General features: G+C 37.2%; 2 protein-coding genes across 3 annotated transcripts in view; one reads left to right on the top strand and one right to left on the bottom strand.

Annotated features, from left to right (window-relative positions):
* Positions 1-698: 698 nt before the first annotated feature.
* LOC107306181 (interleukin-5 receptor subunit alpha-like) lies at positions 699-20,364 on the bottom strand. Its single transcript, XM_015849105.3, has 10 exons — positions 20,142-20,364; positions 19,660-19,814; positions 19,383-19,530; positions 18,723-18,831; positions 18,403-18,590; positions 15,456-15,592; positions 11,425-11,569; positions 6,942-7,029; positions 5,168-5,258; positions 699-4,028 (listed from the first exon to the last, which is right to left on the bottom strand). Exons 1-10 carry the CDS (start codon positions 20,242-20,244, stop codon positions 3,912-3,914), a joined length of 1,281 nt encoding a protein of 426 aa, XP_015704591.2. The 5' UTR covers positions 20,245-20,364; the 3' UTR covers positions 699-3,911.
* Positions 711-20,587, top strand: part of LOC107306192 (granulocyte-macrophage colony-stimulating factor receptor subunit alpha-like) — a 51,057-nt gene continuing 31,180 nt past the window's right edge. For both annotated transcript variants that reach the window (XM_085551351.1, XM_085551341.1), the window contains exon 1: positions 711-1,137. The gene's annotated coding sequence lies outside the window, so the exon portion shown is untranslated. The remainder of the gene's footprint in view (positions 1,138-20,587) is intronic.

Here is a 20,587-nt window from a genome sequence, read left to right as displayed (position 1 = left end):
GAAATATGCCGACTGCTGAAAATGCACTCCAGGAAGAGAAGGAATTGTCATTATAGGAGTAGTCATTACTGAAATCTGGTTCAGTACCTCAAATCTACAATTCATCTTCTCCCTGCTGATTTCCATAGTTATCTGTCTAATATGTACAGGGGGAAGAGCACTAATGTTCATAGGTAAGGTGGCCTTTCCCTTCACTTAAAAACAAAAACAAAAACAAAAACTCCTCCTCCCTCCCTCCCCTCCTATAAAATGAAAAATACACACAAAAACCCCACTCAGACAGCTAAAGTAATGCTACCAAGTAAAGTTGATTCTTTTAATCCTGTACTTATGAACCTGGTCTTACATCATACACTGTCAATAACATTTCTTCATTAAGCAATTCCATCTTGGGCTCTTGAGATCATAAAAATATAGAATGGTTTGAGTTGGAAGGTACCTTTAAGATCATCTAGTTCCAACCTCCCTGCTATAGGCAGGGATATCTTCTTCTAGGCAAGGCTGCTCAAAGCCCTGAATCTTACCATTCTTAATAGGAAAGGAGAAAGAGTGCAGTATTCTTCCTTGAAGAGAGACATCTTGGCTATAAAAGGAGTATTCAAACAAACCAAAACTTATTTACTGAATGTTTAAAAAAAATATAAAAAATTGCAAACAAAATTTCTATGTTGTTCCCAGCAATAAAATGAAAGTTGATATTTCAGGTGGAATTAAATATTTTATTCAATCACAATTATTTTTGACCAGAAAGGAAGCTATGCAAGACTGGTACAGAACACATTTTCTCAAATCAACATGACACCCAGTAACACTTTGTGGACAATTTAACATTTAAAAGCATTCCTTTGGACAGAGTCAGAAGATATTTGCTTTTATATGGGTAGTTCCAAGAATGCTTTCTGGCTGAAGACTTGGCCTGGGAGCAGATATTTTTAGCTTGATGCAAGAAGTTATTAGATGATACCAGTGTGTTCTGTGAAGGCAAGATACAAGCTGGCATCTCATTGCTTTCTCTTGTCTCCACTGATTTAAACTTGCAAGGCCTGGACAAGACAGGAACAAAAGAGTTCCTGCTGGAAAGCCTGGAAGCCAGATGCTGTCACTCCAAAGAGCCCTCTCAACAGCTCTGGACTATAGGTAAGAGAACATGTGTGTTTATTGTTGTCATCAACTGACCATCACACCTTGAATAACCTACCACTACTAAAGATCAGCATCCCCTGACGCTAAGACATTGCTGGACTGAGGAGTGGTAAACCATTTTTGCCTTGCTGTGTTTGTGTATCTGTATGTCTATGTCTGCCCACCTGTCTCTCCCCATTTTCTATATTTTCTCTTTATAGTCTTTTATTTTTCATTTCTCGTAGCAGCTGTTTTCTAATATTGTCTTAGAACTTTTAGCATAGAGATAACTTCTGCACCAAATACTCTTACTTATAATGCTTATAAATTGTTACTAGCAAATTCACCAATTTTACCTCCAAGTAGAATATCAGTTGTTATAAGAAAGATCTCAATAAATTTATTTGTACTATTTCTCTGAGTCTTGGATGATTCTGTCATGGTAGTGAGCTCTGCTGATTAGGAAAGACATGACTCAGGATGCAGAAAAAGATTCACTTCTTTTGAAATACTGAGTGGGACAAGACAGAAACCAAGGATTTTTTAGGTTTCTCCCTAGCCCTCTATAGAATTAAATGAATCTTTAATTTGTACTGCTCTCCTATAATAGAAATCTACTGAAATATATCTTCCTTTCAAAATCAAGGCCCTGTATTGCACCTCTTGCCTCAGCTAACAGTTCAAACACTCTACCCTGGCTGCATACCTCAAAACAGAATCCTAGAACTGTTTAAGTTGGAAGAGATACCTAAACTTTGTCTAGTCCCACTCCCCTACAATGAACAGGGATATCTACAGGTAGACCAGGTTCTGCAGAAACCTGTCAAGCCCAGTCTTGAACATCTCCAAGGACAGGGCATCCACTTCTCTGGGCAGCATGGTCCAGTGCCTCACTACCTGTGTCATAAAAAAATTATTCTGTAGGAAGAATCCAATCTAAATCTCCTCTCATTTAGTTTGAAGCCATTTCTTCTTGTCTTATCACAACAGACCTTGCTAAAGGGTCTGTCCCCTTCTTTCTCATAGCTCTCCTTTAGATATTGAAAGGTCTCCAAAGAGCCTTCTCTTCTCCAGGCTGATCAGCCCAAGCTCTCTCAGCCTGTCCTTGTAGTGGAGGTGTTCCATCCGTTGGATCATTTCTGTGGCCCTCCTCTGGACATGCTCTAACAGGTCCACATCTCTCCTGTGCAGAGGACTCCATATTTGAACACTGTACTCCAGGTGATGCCTCACCAGAGAGCGGAGGGGCAGGGTCACCTCCCTTGATCTTCTGGCCACACTTCTCTTGATGCAGCCCAGATAGCACATTGCTGGTTTGTGTCCAGCTTGCCATCCACCAGCAGTCCCACATTCTTTTCAGCAGGGTTGTGTTCCATCCTTACATCTCCCAGCTTGTATTGAGAACAGGGGTTGCCACAATGCAGGTGCAAGACTTTGCACTTGAATTTACTGAAACTTATGAAATGCACCTGGGCCCACTGCTCAAGCCTTTCTAGGTTTTTGGCTGGCATCCCATCCCTGAGACATGCAGACTTCTCCACACAGCTTCTTGTCATCTGTAAACTTGCTGAGGATGCACTTGATCCCCATATCAATGTTGTTGATAAAGGTACTGGTCCCGGTACTGACCCCTGAGGGACACCACTTGTCACCATTTTCCATCCATACATTGAGACATTGACCATCACTCTCTGAGTACAGTCTTGCAACCAGTTTCTTGTTTATCAGACATTCCACCCATCAAATCCATATCTTTCCAGTTTGGAGAGAAGGACATTATGGCAGACCATGTCCAAGGCATTACTGAAGTCCAGATAGAGGACATCACTGGCTTTCTCCTTGTCCACCAATGCAGATACACCAATATAGAAGGTATATTTGTTCATTCAACCAGCCATGCTGGTTGTCCCCATATCACCTCCCTCTCTTTCATGTGCCTTAGCATAGGTTCCAAGAAGATCAGTTCCACAATCATCCCTGGCACATGGATGAGGCTAACAGGACAGTAATTCCCTGGATCATCTTTTCTACCCTATAAATGAACTTTTATGTATGAACTTATATGGATTGCTACATCATGGACATATAGAGGCATATTTCTTCACAAAGATAGGGAAAATTAAGTAACAGTAGTTGTTCAGTTCAAAGCTATACCTTCTCTGAGTTATACTTATTTAAACAATTACATTAAGTTAAATACATTGTATTTTTTACCTTGTTTAATGTTTTCTCCTTTTGCTAAATGCAAAAGGATAGGTCTATCATATTAAATAACTGTTTTCACATGTAACTTTTTCTAGTTAATATCTACTTACACAGTGTACAATATTTTTAGAAGCTCTAGAGAACAATTGTGAGTTTCTGCTTCAGTTTCCAGAAATGTTTGTTGCTTCCATTGCTTCTTATTTCTTTAATCTGATATTGAATATGTACTCTGGTATTTGTATAAAGAGCCTGTCTTAAAGTTATTGACCTACTGGATGTTTTTTGGAAGCTAATGCAGCACTAACTCTAGCTCCACCTTGACCAAAGCGGGTTCAATTATTTAGTCATACTGTCTGAACTTCTGTGCTTTTACTGGGCTGAACATGAGTAGTAGTTAGAGAAAGACTGCAGTATAGTATACCTCTTTGATCCAAAGCACATTTAAAGAGTTGCACAATGTCAGAACTCAAAACATCCTGACCAGACAAACTCCAGTATCAGCCTTTCTTAGATCAGTGAGAATCCACTTAACAGAAAGTTAGCTCTTACATGAAGATAAAAATTAAAGCAAAAGCATAACACTTCTACAGGTCTTCAGATTCTTTCAGATGGGTATGTTGTTGAATGTCCTCATCTCCATTACCTTCTGATATTCTCAGTATGATCTCTGACTGCATCTCCATTTGCACTGAATTTTGTTTCTGTTAAAAAATAAAAATAAAAATAAAAATTGCATTATGTGCATCTACATTCTATGTTATTACAAATTCTGTCTGAATTTTATCAAAAGTATGATATCTTTTTGATGCGCCTGGGATTAGTACTGATTATTTCCTCCATAATAATAACTGTGATACAAAGATCACATTAGTTACTCTCTCTCTCTAAAAGGTGTTCGTAAGCAGATTTACTTCATTGGTATGAACCCTGTCATTTTTTGCTTGTTGCCTTGCAGAATATCGACCAAAAGTTTATGTCAAAATAACAGTCCAACTTTCAAACATTATATTTATATTCTGGATAAAACAGCTTATTGCAGCACCATTCTTCCCAATCTTCTTAACTCCTATGGAATGTCCAAAGTCAAAATCTCTGCTATTTCAGGTGTCAGCGATATTAGAGATACTAATCAATTCCATATGTTTTATTCATTTTCTCTTTCCTAGAAGTGTTATCAACAGTCATCTTAGTCACTTATAGTAATTGTCCAGACAATAATTACAGTTATGCTGAGATTTTCCTGTCAAAAGTGTGTGAGGTGTTCTGTAATAGGGAACAGAACTGTCTTCTTCCTCTGTTAGTGATATTTAAATATATTTTTTGTGGTCATTGATTGCTGCAATTTTCGAGTTGCACAGTGAATAAAAACGGACACCTGAATAGTAATGAATGCAGTTCTAGGTTGCGAGGAGATACAGAGTTTATGTATGTTTAATGATAATTTTGTTTTTACATTCCAATAGGCTGTACTCAAAAGCCACAGGAGTAATTATCAGTTACTTACTGGTGAAAAGGGTACCAAAGGATATTTGCATAGAATAGGCAGCAAATATGGCACCTTTAGGTCAAATTCAGTCAGGTATTTTTGGACAGAAATGATAGAAATGATCAAATCTTAGGAACAGAAGATAACTTTAGTACAATTCTGGTGCACTCTTGGGTTTTTCTTTTCTGAGAAGATGACTATAAAGTAAGAGGAGCACAGAACATTCCTGGGAGCCAGCCCAAGGCTTGTAGAATGAACTCCAGGTGAAACTTCAAAACATATGCAATGTTATGATACTTTGATCACAGGTAATATTATGCATATCATTGTAGCAAGAGAAAAAAGACACCGTACCTGGTGGTGAGGCTCATCTTCAGCTAACCAAGTTGTAACTTTATCTGTAGGACCTGGAAAGGGCATGGTTAAAACTTCCAGGAATCCATACCTACAAGAGAGTGACAGACACACAGCTCTAGAATATCTGCAGGAAAAAATTATTCAATAATACTTTGCAATAGATTCATCTGAAACAGATACTGGATAGCAATTTAAATGAGTAAGAAGCATAGAGAGAAAATATCCACTCAAAATGGAGCACAGTCTGTGGTCTAAGTGAAAGATTCAGTGTGAATGTAACAAATACATCTAAAGTTAGGTGCTCAGGAGCTGCCTAATAGCCTCCATAGATACTGAGCTTTTTCCATTGACTAGAAAGGCATCTTGAACACTTAAGTGAAGATTGTAGGGGCCAAAAAAACAATGAGTTAGATGTTTGTATGAGGCAGACATCTTCCATTTCTAAAGCTATTCTACTCCTTTTTGTTTCATCACAGACATTTTGCTCAGTATTTTTCCTAGCTCTTCTTCACCTCACCAGTTTTGACTTGCTAGAGTTTTAAAAGGATCATGTGGATATGCACCTGCATTTGAATTCCAACAAAAACTAGAGCCTGTGGCATGCTACCATGCTTATAGCTGGAAAAAATGCTCCTGTTTTCATAAGTAAAAATACTACCTATAAGACATGATAATCAAAGGAAGAAACATAGAGGACAGGGGCAGATGTAGTGTCAGAAATGTATTTTGATTCCTCTACTGAAATCTAGCACAATTCAAGTTGGAAGAGAATGAGGTCTGCACAGAACCATGAAAACATTCTGCGCTATAACAAAGGTTTTATGTTGGTTTTCAGTACTATGTAAATTTACTACAGAATAAATCTACCAGCGGAACTGATCTCTTGAGACCAGAGGCACTCCTTATTATTTGACCAGAATATTGTTTTATGTTTAGATGTAGGTGGTTCTAATTGCTTTCCTTGTGCCAATGGAAGCATTTTATTCATATTTATTTATTTATTTATTATAACTGTATTTTAACAGTTCCATATCCAGAGATCCTTGAGATCTTGTTTGCTGAGATAAAGTGTATAGTAACTTCTTCTAACCTAACGAGGAGCTCTACTTGGTTTTCAATCAATTAATTAATTTACTTTTAACACTGCTTCCATTTTGTATCACACCTTCAAACACTAAGACATCTTGAGTTTTCAGCTTAACCTAATCTATTTTTTTTCCAGTTCAAGTAAGCCTTCTCTGCTATATCTGTAGCTGAGCAGAAAAGATATGGTGTGCAGTCTTTTGGCTGCATTAATTTATGGTGGGTGTAAGGACACTAATGGTACAGCAAAGCAAATTATTTCTGTCAGCCTGACTTTCATTTTTTTACTTATTTCTTGTAAGCTGTCTGAGTTAGACAAAAGGAATGCCCTAGGCAATACCCATGAATTATGAAATGAAGTTGGGCAACATGGGAAATGCAATTCATCTTTGGTGTGATTAGTGTTGGTAGCTCAGAATGTAGAATTCATAAAACCATGGGGCAAAATCACACTGAGAGGAGCAGTCAGGGTAGTGGCAGAGATACAGCTAAGAGCATCTTATGAGACTGGAACTCCAGGGACAGTGATGGAATCTGAGGTGCTCAGCAGCAGTGTATTACTGCACACCTCTGATAAAGCAGTAGCTGTTACTGCATAATTAACTGTTTTTGTAAGCACTAAATCATTTGAAAAGAGCTCTCTAACCAAAGTAAAAAAAAAGTATTGTCTGTCAGAGATGTGTATTACCTTCTACATGCACATATCAGCAAACTTCCAAGGAAAATCAGAAGGCCGAACAATGTGAAGCTTAGCAGCGTGCTGTCCACCGTTTTTTCTTAAAAAGAAGAAATGATAATGTTAATAATATGGGAAAGGGTAGTTCATAAATTGATGAATTATATATTAATGACTCATAAATATTTCACCATTCATGAGCTGCTACAGATTTAAAGAATATTTTCACCAAGGTTTTTAGAGGAAATTTGGGCTTCTGACTTCAGCATTGTTCTTTCCTTCTCCTCTTAGCCCTCAGCCTTGCTGCTACCTTGATCCCACACTTTCCTCATCTTCCCCTGCACCAGTGTATTACATTAGCTCCTTTCCCTGGATTTCTGCTCTCCTGTGCTGAGCATGGCCAGCCCTTTCACTGCATACTTCCATCCAGCCTGGAAATCAGGCTCTTCTGTCTGTCTTTCGGTTGCTGACACTCTTCCTGCTGCCCAAGCTGCTTCTAGATTACTGCTGTAACAACATCTCATCTCCACACACCACCAGCCCTCTGCTGCTGTCTGCTCATGCCTTCACATCTGTAACTGTTTTATAGCAAAATGAAAACAAAATCTTTTTTTCAAAAACAAAAACAAAAAAAAAAAAAAACAAAAAAAACCCACGTTGTCTTTGAATCAAGAAGCAACGTATTTTTTTCACTTACCTAAAGAAATGCAAGCAAACATTCTGAAATACAAATCTATATTATTCAGAAAATGCTACCATTTTTGCACTTTGTATTCCTTCCTCCACAATAACCCAGAAATGTGTTGTTTTTTTTCAAATTGTGTTTTTGTTTAATACCTGGCTTTAGAACCATGACTTTGAACTAAGCACTTTGAAGGAAAACAGGAAGCAGCAGCTCTTAAAATGTTAGTAGTCCTAGGTCAGAATGGTTTTATGGCCAATATCAATAAAATTCATAGAACAAAATAGTTTGAAGCCATTTGTGTTTTAAACAAAACCACAAAATTCCAAAAAATTAATGTGAAAACAAAAAAAGCTCTCAAACCTTTATGCTCTACTAAAATACAAAGCTATTATCCATTGACTTTAAGCTGAAAAGGAAGTATTTCCTTCATCTTTCAGGTTGAGTGTTCAGAAAATATGTTCAAAACAACTTCTGGATAATGCAGTAATAATACGTCATTTTGGAGGTGATCTGCATCTTTCTGCTGGTAATTCTATATCACATACACACTCAAGACAAGAGGAAGCAGTGTTCTCTGTCTCAGCCAAACCACAAAGAGGTTTGATCCTCTTCCTTTCTTTCTTTGTTTCAGAAAGGTGGAAGACAAAAGGCACATGTTCTTTTAGTTAGGTTATTTTATACTTTGGGGTTTTGTTTTGAGTGGGCTTTTTTCTTCATTTGCTTGTTTTTCAGATGCAAATGCTTAAACTCAGTCACATGCAACAGTAAATTGAACCAAAACAATTGGCTTCGTCTGCAGAATTCAGAACACCTCTGAATTGCTATTAACTTCAAAGTGATCTATGAATGCTCAGAAGCTCCAAAAATTAGACCAATTATTTCAAGTTTCTATATATGAATAAAGCTGATCAAACATTTCTCTTTTAGCAGAAAGTTTCTATACCAAACAGTTCAGTTTAAACTGTCTTATTTTTCAAGGGCATATGCTAATTCTGGTGGAAAATTAATATGTTTCCCATGAGAAAATTAACAAATTCTTTTCATGTCAAAGGAACATTTCAGAACAAATATTTTAGTTATGTTTTGAATTATGTTATTTCATTTTGATGTATCAGCTTTTTAAAATGGAGAACGAAATGTCTCTGAAAAATGCATTCTTAAAGAAATGGATTTTTTAGATTAATCAAATGTGAAATCAAAAAATAAGAATAAAAAAAAAAAAACAGGTCAGCTCACTTTGCATCAAGACTTTCAGCAGAAAAACTGACACGTTCTGAAATAAAAATGCCCAATGGAAGTTGTTTTTTGATGTTTTTTATTGTTGTTGTTGTTGTTGCTTTTTGGGTTCTCTTTTTGTTGTTTTTTCCCCCTTTCAATTTACTTCACTCAGTCTTTTAAAATCACTGTGCCTAAAAAATTAGGTATGGGGCTTCCATGAAATTACCATGAATTATACTACTAATGACAGTCTTTAAAAAAAGTCTAGGCACTATTAAAATACACTTCATAACATCCATTTATTATATATTTTCCCAGTTAAAAACAGCCAAAATCATTTCAGCTGAATACAAAATAAAACAGACAGAAAACTCTAAGTATCAAAGGAGTTGTTTAAAAAGGTTGCCCGAGTCTGTGATCCCTTAGTGTAATATACTCCATAGATTCATATTACAAAAGCCACTGCTCCTCTCCAAATACAGGAAGGAAGAAGGAAAATTGCATGAAATATTACATGAACTTGTGTAGAGTTACATGCTCCAGAGGCAAATCAACTTGCTGCACCAAACACATGCAGATATGACATCTTATAAGCAATGGCAGTCCTGTCTACCATGATCTTTTCTGCAGTACAGAAAACAAGTTGTGATGGTTAACCCCAACAACAGCTGTTGAGGAAGTTGGGAAAGCAGTGGTGTTGAAAACAGTTGAAGGACAGCTGCAGCTGCTGAAAGCAAGGTTTTATAGGCTGGAACTGGGAGGAGTGACTGCCTAGGTCCATTTCCTTCTTCTGATGAGAGGCTGGCAGGGACTGGGTAAATCTACATCTCCCCACAAGGGAAAGCCCTTAAAATTTCCCCTCCCTCCACTGTCTATACTTCAGCTCAAGCTAAGGCACCAGGCTGACCTTTCTGCTGGCCACGCTACTGACCAAGGCTCATTTTCTCTTCAGTGCGAAGAAATAAGAATTTCTGACAGACAATTCAAATCTCTGATGGGTGGAAGTGCATCCTCTCTTTCATCACAGTGAGCAGATGGACCTCCTCTCTCCAACCATATCAGAAGTGAAGTGCTTCTGAAATGGAGAGAGCGACTCTAGTCCAACAGAGATGGTAGCTGAGAGGTACCAACAGAACAGCAGTATGTGGTGAGGCATCTGACAGAGTAGGCAGGCAACATTCTGAAAAATCTACAACTGAATTTACATTCAATCCATTGCAAAAATAGTAATGCCTGCCCTTATGTTTCCTGTCTCTTCAGATAAGCACATATCTGAATCTTAATGGATCAGAAAGGCATATTGCAAAATACATAGTCTGTTGCATTAAATATTTATATAATGTTGTTTTATTAATAGTAGTATTGAACATTTTTACATGCCATTGTTCAGGGACAAGTCTGTGCACCACTTTCTCTACCTAAATATTGAGTGTTATACATTCCACTCTACTACTTCCCTTTTACCCAACTTGACATCATGAAGCTACAGTATCTGGAGGCATTTTATTAACCATGGAAAGTACCAGCTTCCCTTGTTAGCATACAAATGTTAAAATCTTGACATAGGAGGTGAAGGAAAAAACATGGCTTTTGTTTAATTTGTACTAACACAAACAGTGGGAGTCAAAGCACATGTACTTGAATTAGAGATTAACAACTTCTCATCTCTGTCAGATGAGAAATATTTCACCAAACCACAGAGTGTCAGGGATTGGAAGGAACATTGAAAGATCATCTAGTCCAATCCCCCTGCCAGAGCAGGAATGCCTAGATTAATACACTCAGGAATGCATCCAGACAGGTTTTGAATGTCTCCAGAGAAGGAGACCCCACAACCTCTCTGGGCAGCCTGTTCCAGTGTTCTGTTCCCATCACTGTGAAGTTTAGTCTTATATTTATATGGAACCTCCTGTATTCCAGCTTGCACCCATTGCCCCTTGTCCTACCAGTGGACATCACTGAGAAGAGCCAGGATCCATCCTCCTGACACTCACGTATTTATTTTTATAAACATTAATAAGGTCACCCCTCAGTCTCCTTCAAACTAAAGATACTCAGCTCCCTCAGCCTTTCCTTGTAAAGGATATGCTCTGCTCCCTTCATTATCTTTGTAGCTTTGTGCTGGACCCTCTCAGGTAGTTCCGTGTCCTTGAACTGAGGGGTCCAGAGCTGGACACAATAGTCCAGATTATATTTGCTTGATACAGTAATAGAAATGTTAGATTTAATTCCTTATGACTGTGACTTAATGAATATTATGACATTCATGAGCTTCTTGGCTTACAAACCCCAGCTAAAATAATTTATAAATCTGTTCATTGAAGAAAAGGCAGGGAGGTATTGTGTGCCATTTTTTTGCCTTATAGAGGCTGTCACGAGAACAGCCCAGTGCTAAACTAAGGACAAAGGAAATACAACCCATTTATTCAAGGACTCTGTTTCCCCACAGCATGTAAAGCTGTGAGACCATGGATCTTTTTGTATGCTGCAGTACAGTGATGCAGCAAAGAGGAGAACAGAAATTAAATATGCTGAGTGATACTAACATATATAGTGACAAGAGTTACAAGTGCTAAATATGTGATAACTTACCATCATAAATAATCACCGGTTCACTCCAATCACTCCAAATCTTGTTTGTTATGCATACCTCTTTCTTGGCCCTCACTTGTGCAGTACATTTTTTTGTTGGCCTAAGAAGTGGATACTCGTATTTCTCTTCAGTGACATCTACAATCTATAAAGGTAATTTTCAGGGGTTATTTTTTGTGATTTCATTTTGCAGTCTAAGCAGATACAAGTCTAGGAATGTCAAAAACTATTATTTATACCTCAAATCTAGTAGGAAAAAAAAGATTTTCAGAAAAATTGTTTATATTCAGGCACAATCTGTCTTTTTGATAGCACATATTAAAACTTCGAAAATCAAGAAGAGGACGGAACTGATAAGATATAAGGGTGTATCAGCTTTGGTCAAATGGTAAGTATCTGAAAGCACTGATTCCCCTTTAATTTTTTTTTCTCACACCAAGTGTACGGTGAATACAATAACAAGTTCTAAGGTTTTTGTGGGGGGTAGTGTGTTGCCTTTGGTTTTCAGGTAGAAAAATCGAGTTTTCAGCTGTCTAATGCTGAGGGTTGTCTATTAGTTTACCACATTCAAGCATATTTAATTGTGCCTATAAATCAAAGTATGCCACTTCAAAAGATAAAAAATACACAAGTGTGTTCACAACAGATAGTTCAGACCATCTACAAAAACTGGAGCCAAATTCAGTATCTAGAAGAGTGAATTAGTCACAACCTACATCATACATATGACATGCCTTTCATACACTTCTACAACTTTTGACCTTTATGCAATGACATGGAATTACTGACTCAGTTTGTGGCTCACTGTAATCCACAGACCTTTCTTCTTCTGCATTTCTGCCTACGCATTAATTCCCCATTTGGATTTTGCACGTTTGACCTATACTTCCTAACAACAGTATTTTCCTTATTGCTCAATTTTGACTTTTTGATTTCAGATGTCATTATTTCAGATTCAAACCCTACTTTCTGTACTATTTTCTAACCCTTCCTGACTTTCGGGCATCTGTAGACTTTACTCCCTACTTTTAAGCACTTTGTATTACAGTATTATTATCTGCACCCATAAGTACCCATGAAGTTACCTCCTTTGGTATTCATAAGAAAAAAACATAGACTTGCATATTTTGGTCATTATCCTCATAAATGTCTGCCAAGAAATATCTATAACCCTGCTTGTGGATACCCTATTAACAACTAACAACCTCAATCATGCTCCATTCTCCTCCCTCCTATTCCTCCTGTAACATCACTGTGTTTTTTTCCTTACCTTTGTCTCCTCATTTTGTACTCCTTGGCTACATAACAACTCTTTCAATTGTTACTAGCTTCAATGCTGATTCTCCTCAAACTTACTTAAGCTCCCCTCACTTAGCAAATGCCCTCACATGTCTGTTTTGAATTGTTAGTCAACTCTTCCCCCATCTCTCCATCCATCCCATCTGTGAAAAATCACTTCTATGCCCCCAAAGATTTTCCTTTCCTACATTTATATCCTGCAGCTGTGTACAAAACAAAGGAGCAGCTGCGTAGGAGAAGAAAAACAGATGAAGTTTATTCCAGGCCAGTAAAGATGCTGGACATCAAATCCATGGATGTAACCAGCAAAGGTTTTGAAATGTTAGACTTGTGGTTGGTTAAGAAGATACCTATTTGCAGAGGTGGCCTAGAAAGGAACTATCTGTCTTTCTTCTGGAAAAACAAAAATAAAAATGGAGGACTGAGGAGCCTTGACACATCCACAGAGAGACCCAAGTTCTTTTTCCATGTGCTGCAATGGGGGGATATGAGATGTGCCCATGTAACTTTGGCGGTTGTCTATCAGCTTTATCACTGCATCTGAACTGATAAAATCTGTTGTAATTTTTGAAGATATTATGTGACCAGTAATGTGTCTACCTTATTGCATAGCTCTTTATTGTTATAATAGAGTAGTCAGGTATGTTAGCAAAGATATAGGTGCTTCAAGGAAAACACAGCTTAAAAGATATCTTGAATAAAAAAAACCAAAGTCTCAGAAAATTCACATTCAAATAAGCATCTGAACTTCTCAGTATCATATGTTCAGTCAAGTTCTTGGCTTTCTACTCTTTGGGAGTATAAATAAGAAGCTGTGTGAAAACATTTCAACTCTTGCTACTCTATAATTTTAAACTGCCAGCTGGTACTGCCACTACATTCCACCATGCTTCACAACCTAAGCTACAACCCTGTTCTATTTTTTATTGTTAAAAGAAGCTGCTGGTACACTGTGAAAGATTATTAAATATATATAATATATGCAAATAACAGGAATGATTATTTTAGTTCTGAATGTAGAAATAACAATATTGACATGTAAATTGTAAGCACAGTCCTGCAAGGATTCACATGCATTTCACATGAATTATTCACTGAATAAGACATGAATTAAGTATGAGAGGAAATCTTTGCAAGGCTAAAGCCTGATTACAAATTTCAGGAACAAATTAATATTGCAAACTAAATTAGCAAATATATTTTAGTTTTGAGGAGTACATTGAGAGCTGACAGAGTTATATTTCTATGGCAGAAAACCACATGCTTTAATCAATACTGTCTTTCCACAATTAATTAATTTCCAGCTAAAATGCAGGGTTATGCAGCTACACTTCAAATCAAGCTTTTTTTAAGTTTCTGTCTAGAAAAGAGAATGCTTTAATATATCTACAGGCATTTTTCTAACAAGATGCTTTTACATGTTATCTCAACATTTATGTGGGACATCAAAAAGGAAGAGATGCTATCCAGGCAAAAAAAGATTCAAAATGCTCTGTGCATGATATATTTACATTAAGTTTTAAACAAACAAACAAAACAAACAAAAAATTTAATTTCAAAGAGTCATAGGATTAGGTGGGCAGGGCCCTCTGGGTCTCTCAGGCCAAGACCCTGCTCCAGCAGGGCCACCCAGAGCAAGGTGCCCAGGGCCATGTCCAGAGAGCTGCTGGAGATCCCAAAGAAGAAGAGCCCACAGCCTCTGGGCAGCCTGTGCCACTGCTCTATCACTGGAGTGCTCCTGGCATTCAGAGGGTGCTCCTGGCATTCAGAGGGAGCTCCTACATGCCAGTTTGTGTCCAAGGCCTCTTGGCCTGGGCACCACAGAGAAGAATCTGGGATGTGTCCTCTTTGCACACTCCTTTCAGGTATTTATACACATTGATGAGATCTCTCTCAGCCTTCTCATCTCCAGGAGGAAAAGTTCCAGCTCTCTGAGTTGTACCTCATAAGTAAGGTGCTCCAATCCATCCCTAATCACTATCTTTAATTCACGTAAATGTTTTTCTCTTTTTACTTCGAATGTCTTTTGGTTTGAATCAGTATATGATTTAAAAATTTTTCTTGTTTCAGTAGAATCATCACAGCAAACACTTAACAAAAGAAATATGTTCTTTAGTTGGAATAACTTTCTTAATCAAACAAAAAGTACAGGTATAATAACATTTAACATCTTTTGCTTCCTTCAGAAAAACTTTGAAAATAGTTAAGCATATTTATACAAGTAAAAGGGTAAATAAATCTGTATATTGTTTCTGTAGAGAAGAAGACAACTTCAATTTCAGATCAAACATGGTCAGCTGAAATCTGCCCAATTGAATGCTTTTTAATAACATATTCTCCTGGTTGAACATTACCTCTCTTAAAAAAAAAAAAAAAAAAAAAAAAAGGTTTCTACCATTAATTTTGTTTCTCAGTATTCACAAGCATCTTTTATAAAAGGTCAGAAATCTAAGTGCTGTTAATGTAGTAGTCAAATTAATGAAAAACATAACAAAGACAAGACAACAAGACAAAAAAGCCCACTTGAGCATGAGCATAAATCTGAAAAAGTCATAAAAAAGTGTTGGTTATTTGCTGAGAAAGAGAAAAGATTTTGGACTACTTATGAAAGAACTTCAGATTTCTTCAAAGTTCGTTTGAATTTTAATTCCTTTAAACACAAGGGATGCCTGTTTTTTATATAAAATCTGCTATGCAGAATATTAAAAAAAAAAAAAAAAAAAAAAGATTACCTTACTGTTTGTAATTTTCACTTGATACTTAAAGCACTTTTTTTCTCCTGACCCAATGGTAGGCGGGGGTTTCCAGTAAATTTTAATACTTCTGTTTTCAAGGGAAACAGAGACGTTGATCGGTGGGTTCAGTTTCTCTGAAAATGAGTACAGAGAGGTTTGTGCACTTTGTGTTGTTTCTCCTATTTATGTGCATCAGCCCTTGAAACAGACAACTGACTATTACGGAGTTGCCACTTGTAAAGTAAACACTCAGAGAATGAGACATTTTCTTTAGAAGTGTCACTCACTGAATGGCAGTGACACTGAATGAGTGTCACTCAAAATAAAGGAAAATATTTTTTCTTGGCATTTCCACTGCATCTTATGGGATATCACAAGTCTGCCTATGAGCCCAGTGATATAATTTTGAAAATAATGGAGTGAGAGCTCTCTCTGATGGGATACTGAAGATGTGGCAACTAGTGGCAGGTCTTACTCACATTGCCAGGTTCATTACACATGCCTATAACACCTATTTCTTCTTGCAAATGAATTGAAGAAAACTTGCTATAGAGGGATGTTTTTCATTTGGAACTGTGCAAGCTTAGGAGATGAAAAATGGACATGGACCTCTTGGAATGTGTCCAGAGGAGGACCACAAAAATGATCCAAGGGACAGAACACTTCCTTTATAAGGACAGGCTGAGAGAACGGGGGCTGTTCAGCCTGGAGAAAAGAAGGTTCCAGGGGGACCTGAGAGTATCTTTCATTCTTTCATTATCTAAAGAGGGTCTATAAGAAACTAGAGGACAGACTTTTTAGCAGTCTGTGTTGTGGCAGGGCAAGGAGAAATGGTTTCAAACTAAAAGAGGAAAAAATAGTGCTAAATATAAGGAAGAAGTTTTTATAGTAACTGTGGTGAGGCAATGGCACAGGTTGCCAAGAGAGATGGTACATGTCCCCATTCCGGGGGACATTCAAAATTAGACTGGGCAGGGCTCTGAGCACCCTGATGTAGCCATAGATTTCCCCGTTCATTGCAGGAGGGTTAGACTGGGTGACATTTAAGGGTCCCTTCCAACTCAAACAATTCTACCACTACCTCCACTGTGTTCCCATCATGAAGTGCAAGCTGTGCAGTGGCCATGCGTTTTTTTTTTTCAGAGAGGGGAGGTAAACTGTTTTGGAACCAAGGGACATTTTTGTTCAAAGGGTTTTAGCATTTGGTGTGTATATGCACGTCCACAGCCACTTTCTTGCATGGAATCTGCTGAGGTGCTGATCTGGGTACAGGTGTGATCAGGATGTTCAAGCAGCAAGAGCCCTTCCCAGCTGATGTTGCACTGCCACAAAGGGATGAACTACAGTTGCAGTTCTCTAATCAGCCCTGCCAGCAGAGACATGTTCATCACAAAGCTGTGGGACTGGGCTGTTTGCACGGCTGAACTGTGGTGCTGTGTGTTTTCCTGCGGCTGTGGCTACATGGCCCTGTCATTCTCTGAAGGAAAGTATGTCGTGCTGAGGTTCCCTTTTGGGCTTTTATTTTTCCTCTCCCATCTAGAGGAATCTCATCTTGGAGCAATGAGAGGACTCCACAAAATCAACAAAAGCATCTATACCAATCTTAGCCTTGTAAAGTTGTTGTGTTCTGCCTGCTCCCAAATCTGACCCTACTGGCAGTGACCAGAGCTCATCTTATGGCTCAAAGTGCACCAGAAGCCATGAAAGGTGAGGAAGATAAGCAACATCTTCTTTGTGTTCAGCCTCCAAAGTGATAAGGACATACTTTTCACCTCTGAGACATTTTCCCCAGAGGAGATCATCCTGTTGTGAGTTCGCTGAGGTTTGGACAGGATGATCTTAGATGTCTTTTCCAACCTTAAACACTCTATGATTCAGACAGCTGCCCTGTAAGCTGAAGGTAAGTTTGCTACATGCCATGAAACTTTTGCAATGTATTTTAGGGGTAAGATGGGTTCCTGCTTGGCACTGGGGAAGGAGGGGAAGCTGCTGGCTTAACCAGCAGTGAACTCCTCCAGGTTGGCTATGGAACACCTAGCACAGTGTTCCTGCAGATTAGTTCTTCCCTCCTCAATTTTCTTGAAGATTATTTATTATCTTGAAGATAATTTATTTTGCTAAAACAGAACATACTGCTTTTAACTATGTCTGACTGCAGTGTAAACACTAAGGTAAAGCCAATAATTCTAATGTATGAAAACACAGTAAATCAAATCTAGCTCAGAAGTGATTTTCATTCATTTGACTGAGTTTTTGCTTTCAGTTGAGTTACCCTGATTCCTGTGTTACATGTCTTAAATATGATCAATACATTCATAATTTGAAATGTATTTGAGTCTACAATCTGTGCTAAAGCTCGGGAGAATTTCTTACTAATGTGATTAATTCAAGCATCACAGAGAAGTTAGGAAAAATAAATGTATCTTATCACTCGACTGTAGTTAAAAATCACTGTCAAAATATTTTTAACTAAAAATGGCTTCATAAATAAATAGAGATGTTTTTAATGTTTCATAACACTCATATTCTCAAATACAGTTATTAATGATGGATGTGTGTTTATAATCCACGTTAACTTGTTTTCCTCAGGACAGTAAGAGAAAGAAATGACAGCAAAGAGAAAAATTAGAGGAAAGAATTGCATAATGCTTTTCAAATTACATGGAATTAAATCTTTAAAACATTTTCTCACAATATTCTATTATTTTCTAAAAGGCAATTATAGTTAAATAATGATATTGCTTCAAAGAATAAAACTAAAGGCCTTTGAGTCACAATCTCTTTTTGCTTTTTATCTTTGTGTAAAATTCCCAGAGATATAAACGTATGGCAAGTTGGAAATAATATTCTGACTTTGTCACAGTTCTCTGTTTCCTTGATTTCAGGTCAGTGAAATAACCAATAAATGAGTTTTTCATAATAGGCAGTAATAGACAATACTTACCTATTTTTTGAGGTGTAAAACCTTTATAATAAGACAGTCTTCTTGAATTATTTCTCAGATCTACTACAGATATGTTTAAAATTATTTTTCTTAGTGGTTTGAAAGATATATCTTTCATGTGGCATCCAATATTTTTATTCCTTGCATTTTTTATATATTGCTGGCATTCAAAATCTTTTTCTGTGTGTCTGTGGGAAAATAATATGACTCTTTCAGATCAAGGTATAGTAGATCTTGGACAAGGTATGACAGATTTAGTATTTTAAAACAAACAAACTATAGTTTCATACTAATTTACTAATTTTGTGCAAGATCCTTACCTGTATGAAAAAAAATACTGGACATCTGCAGGATCTTCTGCTTTAATATGCCAGGAGCAATTTAAAAAAGAAATATTATATATAATGCATGAAAGATTCTGGATATATACTGCAACAAAGAAAGGAGAAAAAAAAAAAGAAAGTGTGACGTTTATGTTACATAGATATTCTAGGAACACAATGGATACCTTTAAAACCTGTCCTGTATCCTTATTTCTAGAGGGGGCGGATAAGTACTGGGTGAGAACAAACGGACTTTTGGGGCAACAATAACTGAGAAGCACTTCTGGCACTACAACAAAAAACCTTAATAACACAGTTAAAGAGAAAAAAAATGTCTGGAATACTAGCTGAAGAACTCTACTGTTCTAAGATTTCCTGAAACCAGGTAATACAAAAGGCAATCTTCAACAGAGTTAGGAGTTAGGGAAGATGGAGACTTGGAATAATGTTCTGATATCTCACTCAGCTGAGCTGAATCTGAACATGTCTTAAATAATTACCAGTATTCCAAGATGCCAAATATCATTCTCTTAAATGAGTATATTTTTTTAAAGGCATAAGATAATAATTAGCTTTTAGAAACTATATGTCTCCAAGAAAGACAGAACATTACAAGGAATTCTTATGTGTCTTAATGACATTCAGGAAATAGCTGACCTGGAGGAGACCTGTAAGTATATTCTGTCCAGCTGCTCTCCTTAACTAGGTCTTCTGTTTCTTTCATAAAAATCTGTGTTTTAACTTTAGCTTTAAAACCAGTATGTAGCTCAAGACGTATTCTTTTTTTCTTTTCCTGTAGTCTTTCCTAAAATGAGGAAGAAGGAATTAAAACAGACAGTAGTAACAACTGGAAGACAAATTACACAACTTCATCCATCAAATGAAGTAATGTATGATTTCACTTTAAACTACATGTAACCATTGAACAACTTACTTTCCTTTCCTGAGATGTATCAAAAAACGTGTAACTCAGAATATACTTCACAGTGTATTTCTGTGTCTCTTCTTTTGTTAGGTTGTTGTTCCAGTACAGAATAACTTGTGACTCTTTCTTGGTAACCTGCAGATCATTCCATAGCCGTAGTTCATCTGCAGTTAGAATGACATTACAGAGAGGAAAAGTGATCCCCCACTATATACACAAAGGATTTGTCTCCCAGTAAGGCCTACACACTCATCAGCTCCCCCTGGGAGTTCTGTTCTCACATAGAATAGGTGGTTACATTCAATAATACAAGCGACTTTAATAGTGAGATTCATGTTTACCCATCTACATCTCCTGAAATGTCAGGTAATTCCCTTTTATCTGCCTTGGGCAATTTTCCTATTGGTTGTAGAAGAGACTTGACAAAAAGATCTGATCAGACAACTGGGATGACTAGCATGGGATGAAACATTACTTAATTTTTTACTTACCCACTACATCTGGTTGTCTCCTTGCCAAACCAGTGGAAAATAGTGTCTTATGTTGGAAAAAGCTTAACACCAGCACAACAGGAACATATGAAACATGTGTCATATCAAATGCTTAGGGTCACAGATTTGTAGAAACTGAGAATTTAGTTCCAAGTTTGGCTCACTTAGAACATGATGTTTTCATTTTTCATCTGTGAAATAACATGAAACAGTCACTTAACCACTGAAGTGATGTCAGAAGTCTAGGAAGTAAACATGAAATGACACATGGTTAATGAGTCTTGTTGTTCAGTGTCTTCTGTTACCAGTATGTTTGTATTTAAACCTGTACTTGGGCTGTGTACCATAGTCAAAGAGGATATTTATCACTTTGATCTGGCTTTAAATTGGGATGTTGCACTGATTGTACAGTAAGATCGCATAAATTACAATATCGATAGTGCCTG

Source organism: Coturnix japonica, chromosome 1 (genome assembly GCF_054131305.1).
Source record: "Coturnix japonica strain WE chromosome 1, WE-NBRP24, whole genome shotgun sequence".
NCBI lineage: Eukaryota > Metazoa > Chordata > Aves > Galliformes > Phasianidae > Coturnix > Coturnix japonica.
This window is presented reverse-complemented; position numbering and strand designations above follow the sequence as displayed.

What these genes read in the sequence shown, in the direction of transcription:
- LOC107306181 (XM_015849105.3), bottom strand. Translation starts at nt 20,244, where the DNA reads ATGACACATGTTTCATATGTTCCTGTTGTGCTGGTGTTAAGCTTTTTC. An exon ending in ACCGGTGATTATTTATGATG is followed by an intron (nt 7,030 to 11,424) that starts GTAAGTTATCAC and finishes CTTCTTTTTAAG; the next exon opens with AAAAAACGGTGGACAGCACG. An exon ending in AAGATGAGCCTCACCACCAG is followed by an intron (nt 4,029 to 5,167) that starts GTACGGTGTCTT and finishes ATTTTTTAACAG; the next exon opens with AAACAAAATTCAGTGCAAAT.